This window comes from Oncorhynchus kisutch, linkage group LG1 (genome assembly GCF_002021735.2).
Source record: "Oncorhynchus kisutch isolate 150728-3 linkage group LG1, Okis_V2, whole genome shotgun sequence".
NCBI classification, from domain to species: Eukaryota; Metazoa; Chordata; class Actinopteri; order Salmoniformes; family Salmonidae; genus Oncorhynchus; species Oncorhynchus kisutch.
This window is the reverse complement of record NC_034174.2, coordinates 71,862,474-71,877,377: the sequence shown is the minus strand read 5'-3', so window position 1 is coordinate 71,877,377 and position 14,904 is coordinate 71,862,474. Positions and strand designations below refer to the sequence as shown.

The 14,904-nt window shown below is 43.6% G+C and overlaps 1 protein-coding gene across 4 annotated transcripts; it reads left to right on the top strand.

Moving 5' to 3' along the window:
* Positions 1 to 1,657: 1,657 nt before the first annotated feature.
* Positions 1,658 to 14,462, top strand: LOC109885029 (5-demethoxyubiquinone hydroxylase, mitochondrial). 4 transcript variants are annotated; one of them, XM_020476981.2, is made up of 8 exons: positions 7,654 to 7,838; positions 8,223 to 8,404; positions 8,663 to 8,777; positions 9,047 to 9,186; positions 9,620 to 9,688; positions 10,162 to 10,240; positions 10,572 to 10,606; positions 11,356 to 14,462. In XM_020476981.2, exons 1-6 carry the CDS (start codon positions 7,745 to 7,747, stop codon positions 10,237 to 10,239), a joined length of 678 nt encoding a protein of 225 aa, XP_020332570.2. In that variant the 5' UTR covers positions 7,654 to 7,744; the 3' UTR covers position 10,240; positions 10,572 to 10,606; positions 11,356 to 14,462. The 4 variants fall into 4 exon arrangements, with proteins under 4 accessions (XP_031687745.1, XP_020332518.2, XP_020332570.2 ...); XM_031831878.1 differs by lacking the exon at positions 10,572 to 10,606; XM_031831885.1 differs by lacking the exons at positions 7,654 to 7,838; positions 11,356 to 14,462 and adding an exon at positions 1,658 to 1,761 and having other exon boundaries at positions 10,162 to 10,908.
* The last annotated feature ends 442 nt before the right edge of the window (positions 14,463 to 14,904 follow it).

The following is a 14,904-nucleotide window of genomic DNA, read 5'->3' as shown; positions in this document are numbered from 1 at the left end:
TCTTTTGTTTAAGGCATGGTTCACATCAGGCAATGCTTCTTGTGAATAGCAAACTCAAATTTTGCGAGTGTTTTTTATAGGGAAAGGCAGCTCTAACCAACATCTCTAATCTCGTCTCATTGATTGGACTCCAGGTTAGCTGACTCCTGACTCCAATTATCTTTTGGAAAAGTCATTAGCCTATGGGGTTCACATACCTTTCCCAACCTACACTGTGAAAGTTTAAATTATGTATTCATTATAGACAAGAAAAATACAATAATTTGGGTGTTGTTAGTTTTAGCACACTGTGTTTGTTCATTGTTGTGACTAAGATGAAGATCAGGTCAAATTGTATGACTAATTTATGCAGAAATCCAGGTAATTCCAAAGGGTTCGCATATGTTTTCTTGCCACTGTATGTGGATCTAGCCAGGACAATGAACATTGGTCCTCCAGCACTAGACTGATGCTCCATGCCACACCACTACCAGCCAGGCAGCCTGACAGCAGGAACAGAGCTGTCTTCCTTCAGTCCAAACCAAGTGCCTGCTACCTCTTACACCTCACACCGCCACAGCCTACCCCCTGCAGCTCCTGCCCGCTGTTCCTGCCCCATCTGTTTTCCTCAGCCCCACATCCCTCACCTCAGCCCTGCCTTCCCTAGCCCCATGCTCCAGCCCCATCTCCACACCCCACGTCCCTAGCCCAAACCCCTCAGTCCAAGTCAGCCCCACACACAACCACACTGCCTTCCCCATTTCCAGTCTGCCTCACAGCCAGCCTCAGCTCTAACTTCCCCAATCTCAGTCTGCCTCACAGCCTCAGCTATTCCATTAAATGCACCAGTCTCATCCCTGGTTAACCTGGGCCATCGCAGTCAGCCTCACCATTCCTCAGATGTCTCTGCACGTTCTTTTATAAACCTGCAGAATGACGGTGTCTGACTGACTGGCTGACTGCTGCATGCTGGTCTACGTGTAAATCATAAAAGGCCAGATTCATGAAGTTGCATATGTGTGAGGTGCTGTTGGTTGGTGGGGTTCTCTATAAAATATCAATGCAATTTATTGGATGTTTGTATATGATGATCATTCAATGTGGCAAAACTTTGAATTGTTGATCCACACCAAATGAAAGTTATTGAATATTTCTAGGCTTCTGAAGTTGTCCGGCCTAATATGTTTGTGTAAGTCTGCCATCTATGGGTCACATAGGGAAATACTGATTATTATTTCATAACTGAAACAATAACAGCAAAGATAGTCCCTGATAACAGCATACATCAGTGGAGGCTGCTGAGGGAGGATGGTTTATAATAGTGGATGGAATGGAGTCAGTGGAATGGTATCAACCTCATGGAAGCCATGTGTTTGATACCATTCCATTGACGTCATTCCAGCCATTATTATTGCAAGGACCGACGCCAGGGATGAGAAGCAGGTACTGGGAGTTGAACATTTAATGAGAAACAGACAGGTAACAGGACAGAACCAGCGTCAGCACACAGGTAAACAAGGACATTTGACAATCAATGCAGAAGCAGGGAACAGAGCAGTGAACCAGACTGATATAGGGAAGATAATGACAGAGGTGATTGAGTCCAGGTGCGTCCAATAATCACTGACGCGTGTGCCGGGAGAAGGCAGGTGTGCGTAATGATGATGGCAGGAGTGTGCAATGCTGGGAAGCCTGGTGCCTTCGAGCGCCAGGGTGGAAGAGTGGGAGCAGGCGTGACAATTATGAGTCGTCCTCCCCTTGGCAGCCTCCACTGGCATTCAGGTAGTTTAAGTTATATTCCCAATGCATTATTGGTGAATTATTGCATTGTTGAATGAGATTACAAGTGTATTCACAAAAGAAAAATGTATTCATGGAAGAAGATAATGTTTTTGTATGTAAATATGATTTTCTTTGTTATTTGACTGCCAAATATGATTTGATTGGGCTATTGTTGGAGGGTAATAAATGTGCGTTGCGAACGTGATGTAATTTTATTACCTGATGAGGTCATACATGTTCTCCTGGAATTATTTAATAAGATTTAGAGTGAGGGGGTTATACTTTCTGGGTGGAAACATGTAGTAATATTACCTTTTGTAAAGCCTGGTAAGGATCCTTCATGTGCTGATAGTTACAGACCAGTAGCACTGACCTCTAACTTGTGTAAACTGATGGAAAAGATGATAGTCAACAGATTGTCCTATTTCCTGGAACATAGAGGTTTATTGAGTCGTCAATATCAAAGTAGATTCCATAAAGGTAGATTTACCTTGGATGCATTAGTAAAGGTGAGCAATGAAGTTGAAAAAACTTTGGTCATGAAAGAAGTAGCCTAATGGCTACTGTCTTTTTTTTTTACATTGAAAAGGCCTACGACACAATGTGGAGAGACGGGCTATTGGTGGGAGGTTATATAACTAGGATTTGGCCTTCATATTTAATCTCTGTTTTCGAGTTAAAATAGGATCCATTTTATGCAATGCCTATGGAGTTGACAATGGTATTCCTCAAGGCAGTGCTATCAGTCCTATTCAATATTATGAATAACAATGTGTTTACGAATGTGGGTAGGGGCATTGGGGCTTCCCTATATGCCGACTTTAGAGTTATTTAGAAGTGGGGAAGGAATGTCTCTCATGTGACCAAATCTATTCAACAATCTATAGTGGCTGTTGAAAGATGGTCGATTGACTGTGGTTTTAAATTGTCAGTGGCTAAGTCTTGCTGTATGTTCTTCTCAAAGAAGAAAGTTGCTGATTAATATACAGTTGTTTCTGAATGGACAGCCTATCGGTAGGCTTTCTACCTTCAAATATTTGGGTATATGGTTCAATGAGAGAGATACATGGAAAGATCATGTCATAAATGTTGAAACAAAGTGTAAGCAGGTGGTGAATCTTATGTGCTCGGACTCTGGTTATATGAATGGGGTGCTGACATAAACGCTGATGGATATTTATAGAGCTCTGATGAGGACGACAATTGATTAGGGTTGCATAGTTTATGGAGCATCGTTGAAGACTTGGCTTCAGAGGCTGGACAGAATCCAGTATATCGCTTTAAGGATATGTGTTGGTGCATTTAAATCAACATCTGTAAGTGCCTTACTAGTGGAGGCAGGAGAGATGCCTTTGGACATACGCAGTAAAAAAAAAATCATTATCTTATTGGATTATGACTACAGACCTGTAGCACTTACGTCCGTAGCCATGAAGTGCTTTGAAAGGCTGGTAATGGCTCACATCAACACCATTATCCCAGAAACCCTAGACCCACTCCAATTTGCATACCGATCCACAATTTGCAAACAGATCCACAGATGATGCAATCTCTTTTGCACTCCACACTGCCCTTTCCCACCTGGACAAAAGGAACACCTATGTGAGAATTCTGTTCATTGACTACAGCTCAGCATTCAACACCATAGTACCCTCAAAGCTCATCACCAAGCAAAGGATCCTGGGACTAAACACCTCCTTCTGCAACTGGATCCTGGACTTTCTGACAGGCCGGCCCCAGGTGGTGAGGGTAGGTAGCAACACATCTGCCACGCTGATCCTCAACACTGGAGCTCCCCAGGGGTGCGTGCTCAGTCCCCTCCAGTACTCCCTGTTCACCCACGACTGCAACACCATCATTAAGTTTGCTGACGACACAACAGTGGTAGGCCTGATCACCGACAACGTCAGAGACCCTGGTCGGGTGGTGCCAGAATAACAACCTATCACTCAACGTAACAAAGATTAAGGAGATGATTGTGGACTACAGAAAAAGGAGCACCGAGCACGTCCCCATTCTCATCGACGGGGCTGTAGTGGAGCAGGTTGAGAGCTTCAAATTCCTTGGTGTCCACATCAACAACAAACTAGATTGGTCCAAACACACCAAGACAGTTGTGAAGAGGGCACGACAAAGCCTATTCCCCCTCAGGAAACTAAAAAGATTTGGCATGGGTCCTGAGATCCTCAAAAGGTTTTACAGCTGCAACATTGAGAGCATCCTGACCGGTTGCATCACTGCCACCCCAGTCATAGACTGTTCTCTCTACTATCACATGGCAAGCGGTACCGGAGTGCCAAGTCTAGGACAAAAAGGCTTCTCAACAGTTTTTACCCCCAAGCCATAAGACTCCTGAACAGCTAACCAAATGGTTACCCGGATTATTTGCATTGTGTACCCCACCCCCAACCCCTCTTTTACGTTTCTGCTACTCTCTGTTTATCTTATATGCATAGTCACTTTAACTACATTCATGTACATACTGCCTAAATGGCCCGACCAACCAGTGCTCCCGGCACATTGGCTAACCAGGCTATCTGCGTTGTGTGTCACCACCCGCCAATCCCTCTTTTTACGCTTCTGCTACTCTCTGTTCATCTTATATGCATAGTCACTTTAACGATACCTACATGTACATACCACCTCAATAAGCCTGGCTAACAGGTGTCTGTAGATAGCCTTGCTACTCTTTTTTTTACTGTTGTTTTATTTCTTTACTTACCTACACACACACATACCTTTTTTTCGCACCATTGGTTAGAGCCTGTAAGTAAGCATTTCACTGTAAGGTCTACCACACCTGTTGTATTCGGCGCATGTGACAAATAAACTTTAATTTGATTTGATTAGACTGAAAGGTTGTGAGGTGGATCAGCCCACTGTTATTGTTCTAGATGAATGTTGGGAAAATACGAGTAGACAAGGCAGTGGCTTTGGATGAACAGTTGGACAGCTTGCTGAGGAGAGTGGTCTGAGGGAGTTGGAGTTTGGCCCTTCTGTGGTGATGGGGATGTTCCTCCGTGGTTACTACTGGCTCTTATTGTTGATCTAACCTCTTATTGTTGATCTAACCTTGGATTAGATCAACATTGGCCCGATGCCAGTGATATAGGGAAACTGGTTTACAATTACATTGGTAGACACTTTTATGCATTTTTACCCCATTTCACAGATGGCTCCAAGGACCCAGATAGTGGTCATACAGGAGGAGGTGTTTACTTTCAGGAATTTGATGTGCAGATACAGTATGTAGAAGACAAACAGATGAACTGTCTGTATACTCTGTTGGAATGTTGGCTATAGTAGCTGCCCTCCAGTGCAGTGGAGGATGTTCAACCTGTCAGAATTGTGCTCAGATTTTACAACTGCGACCTGGCCAAGATAAAGCATAGCAGTGCAACAAAAACAACAACACAGATTTACACATAAACAAACGTACAGTCAATAACACAAAAGAAAAGAAAAATAGAAAGATATATGTACAGTGTGTGCAAATGTAGAAGAGTAGGGAGGTAGGCCATAAATAGGCCATAGAGGCAAAAATAATTACAATTTAGCATTAATACTGGAGTGATATATGTGCAGATGATGATGTGCAAGTAGAGATACTGGGGGAGCAAAAGAGCAAGAGGGTAAGTAATAATATGGGATGAGGTAGTAGTGTGTGCTATTTACAGATTGGCTGTGTACAGGTACAGTGATCGGTGAGCTGCTCTGACAGCTGATGCTTAAAGTTAGCGAGGGAGATATAAGACTGCAGCTTCAGAGATTTTTGCAATTCGTTCTAGTCATTGGCAGCAGAGAACTAGAGGAAAGGCAGCCAAAGGAAGTGTTGGCTTTGGGGATGACCAGTGCAATATACCTGCTGGGGCTCGTGCTATGGGTGGGTGTTGCTATGGTGACCAGTGAGCTGAGATAAGGCGGAGCTTTACCTAGCAAAGACTTATAGATGACCTGGAGCCAGTGGGTTTGGCGACGAATATGTAGTGAGGACCAGCCAACGAGAGCATACAGGTCACAGTGGTTGGTAGTATATGGGCCTTTGGTGACAAAACGGATGGCACTGTGATAGACTACATCCACTTTGCTGAGTAGAGTGTTGGGGGCTATTTTATAAATGACATCGCCAAAGTCAAGGATCGGTAGGATAGTCAGTTTTACGAGGGAATGTTTGGCACCATGAGGGAAAGAGGCTTTGTTGCGAAATTGTAAGCCGATTCTAGATTTAATTTTGGATTGGAGATGCTTAATGTGACTCTGGAAGGAGAGTTTACAGTCTAACCAGACACCTAGGTATTTGTAGTTGTCCACATATTCTAGGTCAGAATCGTCCAGAGTAGTGATGCTAGTCGGGCGGGAGGGTTTCGGGCAGCGATCGGTTGAAGAGCATGCACTTAGTTTTACTGGCATTTAAAAGCAGTTGGAGGCCATGGAAGGAGTGTTGTATGGCGTTGAAGCTCGTTTGGAGGTTTGTTAGCACAGTGTAGATACTGTATGTATTTACTCATTTATCTTCTGGCAAATCTAATAGGAGGGATCTGCTAAGTAGTTCTTGATACAGTTTTTAAAAACTTTTGCAAATGTATTAAAAATCAAAAACGTAAATATTTAATTTGCATAAGTATTCAGACACATCGCTGCACAGCTATTTTCAGATGTTCGATCGGGTTCAAGCCCGGGCTCTGGTTGGGCCACACAAGGACATTCTGAGACTTGTCCAAAAGCCACTTGTCTTGGCTGTGTTCTTAGGGCGCTCTGGAGCAGGTTACTCTCTGTACTTTGCTCCGTTAATCTTTCCTTCGATCCTGACTAGTAACCCAGTCCCTGCCGCTGAAAATTATCCCCACAGCGCGATGCTGCCACCACCGTGCTTCACCATAGGGATGGTGCCAGGTTTACTCCAGACATAACGCTTGGCATTCAGGCCAAAGAATTTAACCTTGGTTTCATCAGACCAGAGAATCTTTAGGTCTTTAGGAAAACTCCAAGTGGGCTGTCATGGGCCTTTTACTGTTTAGTGGCCACAGTCTGGCCACTCTACCATAAAGGCCTGATTGGTGGAGCGCTGCAGAGATGGTTGTCCTTCTGGAAGGTTCTCCCATTTCCACAGGAACTCTGGAGCTCTGTCAGAGTGACCATCGGCTTCTTGGTCACCTCCCTGACCAAGGCCCTTCTCCCCTGATTGTTTGGCCGGACGGCCAGCTCTAGGAAGAGACTTGGTGGTTCCAAACTTCTTCCATTGAAGAATGATGGAGGCCAATGTGTTATTAGGGACATTCAATGCTGCAGAAATGTTTTGGTACCAATCCTCAGATCTATGCCTCGACACAATCCTGTCTCGGAGCTCTACGGACAATTCCTTTGACCTCATGGCTTAGTTTTTGCTCTGACATGCACTGTCAACTGTGGGACCTTATAAAGACAGGTGTGTGCCTTTCCAAATCATGTCCAATCAATTGCATTTTCCAAAGGTGGACTCCAATCAAGCTATAGAAACATCTGTAGGATGATCAATGGAAACAGGATGCACCTGAGCTCAATTTCGAGTCTCATTGCAAAGGATCTGAATACTTACGTAAATAAGATATTTATATATATTTTTTAGAAATTCGCAAACATTTCTAAAAACCTGTTTTTACTTTGTCATTATGGGGTATTGTGTGTAGATTGATGAGGACAAACATGTATTTAATCCAGTTTAGAATAAGGCTGTAACGTAACAAAATGAAGAACAAGTCAAGTGGTCTGAATACTTTTCGAATGCACTGTATATAACAATGTAGAGTTAATGTAAACCGTGATTGACCACACATTCCAGGACAGTAGGTGGCGGCTTGCACCTTAAACATTTATTTGCGGGCTGCTATTAAACCATGGAAGAAGTTACGTCATTTGATCGCGCCATCTCCACAAGCAGGCACATTTCAATGACAACCTGCATATGTAACACATATTAATTACAGAATAATAGAGCCACATAACAATGCAACGAGGCGTTTTTGCACACATTGCATTGCATGACTGGACGCATGTTTTCAGTCCTTTGAGGATAGGACAATGTTGTTTGAAGCACAGAGGTAGGCACTCAATGCTGTTTAGCTAGCTACAATGCTAAAAACAAGTCTGCTCAGTGTTCATACATGAATGCTGACCTACGAATGGCTTAGCTAGTCATATACAATTTGTCAGTGGTCAGTTTCTGTCTCGCTTGCATCCTCATAGCAGCTCAAGTGAGCTTTGCAGCTAGAGCTAGTTATTAGCTAACGTAACGTTAATTAACTTAGCTGGCAATTTCACCTTTTGTTTACATGGTGCTTTTGTAAGGGGTGAGACACTTCAGTCGTTATAGCTAACAGTTATGTTGTTCTGCAGAAGAAGAAAAAACTGTAATGCAGGTGACACGTTCGACTGCAAAGTAAAATAGCTACATGTTTTAATAAACCCTTTCGTCCTGTTTGAAGCACGACCAGTACAGCTCAGTTCTCGGGCATACAGTGTGATACCGCCCCCGCGCGACGAAGCAGAGAAGGCTCTGCTGCACAGTATGTTGCGGGTGGACCACGCAGGGGAATACGGTGCCAACCGCATCTACGCCGGCCAGATGGCAGTGTTGGGAAGGTCACAGACAGGACCGCTTATTCAGGTATAGGTATTCTGCATTACACATGCACAGATGTAGCTACTTTTCTTACATTCTTGCAGAAGACAATAGCCTAACTACTTGTTTTGGTTTTTAGATGAGTCACTATTGGCTACCATTCCAGTATCCCCAAAGATAACTTTATGACAACAATTAAAGTGAATGGATGTAATCATGTTGTCAGTGCTTGGTGACCCACAAAAACAAAATGTTGACATTCCAGCATCCTCAATTATATATTCATTTTCACTATGCTTCAAGGAAATGTGGGATCAAGAGAAGAAGCATCTTGCCAAATTCAATGAGATCCTTGCAGAGAACAGAGTTCGCCCAACGTTGCTGTTGCCCCTCTGGAACGTTGCAGGTTTTTTACTTGGTAAGGAACAAGGCTTCACTCTATACAGTCAACAGTTGTCACATATGCCTGACAAATAAACAAAGGGAATGGATGTATTTTTTACATTCTAAAATAAGTAGCCTAGATTTAATGACTTAAAATGGGTCTGTAGGTAAGCACTTAACACGTGCCATTGTAATGTATACTGTGTCTGTGAGTTCTGTTGCAATGAGACAATAATCCAATACAACAGTATGATACATATGGTACTCGGGTGATAGACCATATTCTGTTGTGTGTCCCCGCAGGAGCGGGCACCGCTCTACTGGGTAAAGAAGGGGCCATGGCCTGTACTGTGGCTGTGGAGGAGAGCATCTCAGAGCACTACAACAGCCAGATCAGAGCCCTCATGGAGGAGGACCCAGACAGATACGTAGAGCTGTTAAAAGTAAGATAATTAACCATCCCTCGTACCATGGGCCCTGGAGTTTTTCCTGACTAAGGCTGGGCTCTATCAAGAAAAACTCTGTGCCCCAGCTAGGGCTCTTACTTATAGCTCTTACAGTAGTTTCCACAGCCACAAAGTCAGGTCCCACAGCCCCCCAAAAAATCCAAATGTAGGCTTTTTGGTCTTTCATTTAAGGTTAGGCATAAGGTTAGCAGTGTGGTTAGGGTAAGTTTTAAAATCAGATTTTAAGAAGAGAAATTGTAGAAATGGGTTGGATTTATGACTTTGTGGCTATAGTAGCTAGTGAGGACCCTCGTACTTTCCTGGTCAGGTAAAACCCTACCCCTATAATTTAATAATGCATACTGTACTTTGTCTTGAGTGTTTGTCTTGATTTCTGAGAAGTGAATGTGGCCATTTATTTTCCATACAGTTAATAAAGGAATTCCGAGATGATGAGATGGAACATCATGATACAGGACTGGAGCACGATGCTGAATCTGTAAGCCCTCTTTCCCACTTTGATCTTTAGGTTTTACTTTATTTTAATCCTTTGGTTAAGCTTCTGTTGTTATGCTGTTATTGACAACAGCTATGGCTGGTGGACTGAATCTTAATCAAGTTCAGTTCTAATAATAATCAAGCAAGCAATATATCATGATCGGTCAATAATGACGTTATTGTGGTATGTTGTTGTTGTTGTTGCATAGTGATGTCTCAGTGTTTCCCAGTCTTTTTATGTTGTGGTTTATTGTCCCTGGATCATTATGGGTTTTCCTTTAAATTTATTCCATGAAAACAAGGAAGGGATTCCGTCTCATTATCTCCCACTCAAATGCTTTGATTCCTCCAAAACTGGGTCATGGTGGGAAAGATTGCATGTGGCTTGGGAACACTGTGGTGTTACATTCCTTCACTGCTTACTGTCAAACATCATATGCTCTTCTGATAAAGGTTTTCTTTCTTTTGTTTCAGCTACCCGGATACAATCTTTTGAAGAGTGCAATACAACTTGGCTGCACAGCCGCAATATTTGTGTCTCAGCGCCTATAAAGTAATAATTAATTCAGTTTCTCAAAGATGGTTTTCTAAAAAATATAAGAATTGAAGTGATGTAAATTGTATTAGTAAAGTGAACCTGGCTACTTTCTACAATGTAATAGTCAGTGCACTTTTCCAAAAAAGGACTCCCATCAAAAATATATGTTTTTTGTCCAATTGTAACCAAGATGTTGTCATTTACTTCAACGCTAGCACTAGCAGCCAAACCATATAGGTACCAGCTCAATGCTGAAACCTCTCTGAGTTGGCATCCTAGAATAAGCAAGTTGTCAAAGAGATATTGGTGGGAAAGTTGGTGTAATTCTACCCTCTGTCTGGTCTAGGTGATGGGGATAGTGTGTTATCCTGCTATGCTAAGGTATTGTGGTCATCACTGACAGAGCTGGAACCTACCTTCCTTATCTAGATCATTTTGTAACATCATTGATACTAAGTAATGCACTACATACTGTAATGACCTATCTGTTAGGTTTAATTGTTTGAATGACTAATCACCTTTCCACTGCAACCCCCCCGTGCCTTTGTTATTCCCCGAAAGATAAATATCTAACATATCTCTACCGAGGACATATCGATAATGGCATTGTCACGACATCACCATACCTTTCAACAAACTATCCTCTTTCACACATTATGTGTAATAAATCACAATGAACAATGGCTTGTCAGTCCAGATGAATGGTTAAGCCTCTTACACAGCTGTTCCAGTACATTAGATCAGAGTGAAAGAAGGATTGACAACTGACGGGTGCTGGCAGGGGGGTCTAGCTAATCTATGCCGTTCAGCGCTGCAGAGAAAGGTGTTCCGGTGGTTCAGTTTACTCCCTAGAGACCCCTGTATTGACTATAGGGATTGAAGTGTCCTTATAGTATGTTCTGTACTGACCTAGTGCCTGAGATCTGCCCTAGCCACTTCAGATGCAGTGTATAGTACACATCAGTTAGCACAGAGAGACGTATTGACCTCCATTCCACGTGCAATGTCTACGACAGAATGTAAAGTAGCAAAGAGAGAATACAAGGTAGCTGTGTTGTTGTTGGTGTAACAAAGAGGGTTTAAAGGAACAGTGTGATATCATGTTTTTGACGTATATTATTCTTCGACAGTACCGATCCTGCTCTGTATGCGAGGGTGCATCCAAGCCACAGCCCACTTATGTGCTTTCTGCCCCAGCCAAGGCCCATGAACAGCCCACTGAACTGTTTCCGCTCCTGCCGCCCCAGCCAAGGCCCATGAACGGCCCACTGAACTGTTTCCGCTCCTGCCGCCCCAGCCAAGGCCCATGAACGGCCCACTGAACTGTTTCCGCTCCTGCCGCCCCAGCCAAGGCCCATGAACAGCCCACTGAACTGTTTCCGCTCCTGCCGCCCCAGCCAAGGCCCATGAACAGCCCACTGAACTGTTTCCGCTCCTGCCGCCCCAGCCAAGGCCCATGAACGGCCCACTGAACTGTTTCCGCTCCTGCCGCCCCAGCCAAGGCCCATGAACGGCCCACTGAACGGTTTCCGCTCCTGCCGCCCCAGCCAAGGCCCATGAACAGCCCACTGAACGGTTTCCGCTCCTGCCGCCCCAGCCAAGGCCCATGAACAGTCCACTGAACTGTTTTCTGCCCCAATGTCGGAGGACGTGCTTTTGTCTTGACATGAGACTACTGTAGCTGTCTGAAAAAATCTGACAAACTTTAATTTGGAAGTGTAATGACCCTTTAAACTTCACTAGGCATTGTGTGTATGTGTGTTTCGTCACCTGTACCCCAGCTGTTTTCGGCTTCTACCGGCCCAGGAACAGCCCACTGAGGAGTAATTTCTCACTGGGGCTAGGCCGCTGGTTCTCAGGCAGGGAGTTATTTTCCCCTGCATGAGTTCAGCTGAGTTTTTTTTAGATGGGGTGGGTTTACGTATCAGACCTGACCCTAAAGGTTAACATGCTGTAACTCTGCTCTTTTTGTGCCCTCTGCCTTAAAAATAGCCCCTCCTCCCCTCATGTAATGCACCGAGCGGGCCGGCTGGCACACACCCCAAGATGGACAAAACTACTCAAACGTATTACGAGTCCTATACCGGGAACACTTTGTTTAAACCTTACCCGTCCACCCAGCGTACTATTAGCAGTCCGCGATGACTTATGACGACACAAACAGAAACGCACATGTATGTACAGTTGAAGTTGGAAGTTTACATACACCTTAGCCAAAAACATTGAAACTCCGTTTTTCACAATTCCTGACATTTAATCCTAGTAAAAAATCCCTGTCTTTGGTCACTTAGGATCACCACTTTTTTTGAACCAGACTTGTAGAGGTCTATATTTTCTTTTCTGAGGTCTTGGCTGATTTCTTTAGATTTTCCCATGATGTCAAGCAAAGAGGCACTGAGTTTGAAGGTAGGCCTTGAAATACATCCACAGGTACACCTCCAACTAACTCAAATTATGTCAATTAGCCTATCAGAAGCTTCTATAGCCATGACATAATTTTCCAAGCTGTTTAAAGGCACAGTCAACTTAGTGTATGTAAACTTCTGACCCACTGGAATTGTGATACAGTGATTTATAAGTGAAATAATCTGTCTGTAACAATTGTTGGAATAATTACTTGTGTCATGCACAAAGTAGATGTCCTAACCGACTTGCCAAAACTATAGTTTGTTAACAAGAAATTTGTGGAGTGGTTGAAAAACAAGTTTTAATGACTACAACCTAAGTGTGTAAACTTCAAACTTCAACTGTATGTATGTAGGTGAAGTCTTTTTTTGGCATGATGGGATACACAGACTGACCTGGATTGGTTTGCTCTGTGACCTAGTCCCATACCCCCTCCCCTCTTCCTTGGTACTATGTTCTCATATACCTTTTAATACCATGATATCACAGCATAAAGATACAAGTGTACCTATCTGAACAGCCAATGAGTCTCTTTCAGTATTAATAAACGCTGGGCTACCCAGCGTTTATTAATACTGAAATACCCAAATAGGCTACCCATCATCAATCATAAAGTTCCAGCTTTAGCTCTTGTTGCAAAACAGTCTATAAATCTGAGGGTTGGACAAACAAAGCGTCTCTGCAAGCCGTGCATTTGGCAAACGCTGCTAATAGGCTTATGGATATCTGGCAAGAGAATTGCTAATTAGCTACTAATATACACCAATCAAAAATACACTATAAACGCAACTTCTTCACCTGCGGGATCGTCTGCGACCAGCCACCTGAACAGCTAATGAAACTGGGTTTGTACAACCAAAGAATTTCTGCCCAAACTCAGAAACCGTCTCAGGGAAGCTCATCTGCGTGCTCGTCGTCTTCACCAGGGTCTTGACCTGACTGCAGTTCGGCATCATAACTGACTTCAGTGGGCAAATGGTCACTGGCACACTGGAGAAGTGTGCTCTTCATGGATGAATCCCGAATTTCAACTGTACCAGGCAGATGGCGGACACTGTGTATGGCGTTGTGTGGGGGCGAGCGGTTTGGTGATGTCAGCGTTATCAGTGCCCCGTGGTGGTAGAGTCGTGGTATGGGCAGGCGTAAGCTACAGACATCAAACACAATGACATTTTATTGATGTTAATTTGAATGAACAGAGATAACGTGACGAGATCCTGAGGCCCATTGTCGTGCCATTCTTCCGCCGCCATCACCTCATGTTTCAGCATGATAACACACGGCCCCATATCGCAGGGATCTGAACACAATTCCTGGAAGTTGAAAATGTTCTTCCATGGCCTGCATACTCACCAGACATGTCACCCATTGAGCATGTTTGGGATACTCTGGATCGACGTGTACGACAGAGTGTTCCAGTTCCTGCCAATATCCAGCAACTTCGCACAGCCATTGAAGAGGAGTGGGACAACATTCCACAGGCCACAATCATCAGCATGATCGACTCTATGCGAAGGAGATGTGCCGCGCTATATGAGGCAAATGGTGGTCACATTAGGTACTTTTAAGGTATCTGTGACCAGCAGATGCATATCTGTATTCCCAGTCATGTAAAATCCATAGATTATTTATTTCAATTGATTTACTTCCTTTATATGAACTGTAACTCCGTAAACTCTTTGAAATTGTTGCCTGTCGCGGTTTATATTTTCGTTCAGTGTATGTGTTTATGGCTTTGCAGTTTTGCACATGGTTTCATGTTTTTGTGCAACAATTAGGAGTTGAATATCATTGGAATAGTGATAATAAACTCGTCAAAAAAAGAAACGTCCTCTCACTGTCAACTGAGTTTTTCAGCAAACTTAACGTGTAAATATTTGTATGAACATAAGATTCAACAACTGAGACATAAACTGAACAAGTTCCACAGACATGTGACTAACAGAAAGGGAATAATGTGTCCCTGAACAAAGGGGGAGTCAAAATCAAACGTAACAGTCAGTATCTGGTGTGGCCACCAGCTGTAATAAGTACTGCAGTGCATCTCCTTCACATGGACTGCACCAGATGTACTAGTTCTTGCTATGAGATGTTACCCCAATCTTCCACCAAGGCACCTGCAAGTTCTCTGACATTTCTGGGGGGAATGGCCCTAGCCCTATCCCTCCGATCCAACAGGTCCCAGACGTGCTCAATGGGATTGAGATCCTTCACTGGCCATGGCAGAACACTGACATTCCTGTCTTTCAGTAATTTACGCACAGAACGAGCAG

Excerpts from the sequence above, each read along its gene's own strand:
- LOC109885029 (XM_031831878.1), top strand. The coding sequence starts at position 7,745 with ATGCAACGAGGCGTTTTTGCACACATTGCATTGCATGACTGGACGCAT. Across the intron at positions 7,839-8,222 it reads ATGTTGTTTGAAGCACAGAG|CACGACCAGTACAGCTCAGT; the intron begins GTAGGCACTCAA and ends TCCTGTTTGAAG. Across the intron at positions 8,778-9,046 it reads CGTTGCAGGTTTTTTACTTG|GAGCGGGCACCGCTCTACTG; the intron begins GTAAGGAACAAG and ends GTGTCCCCGCAG.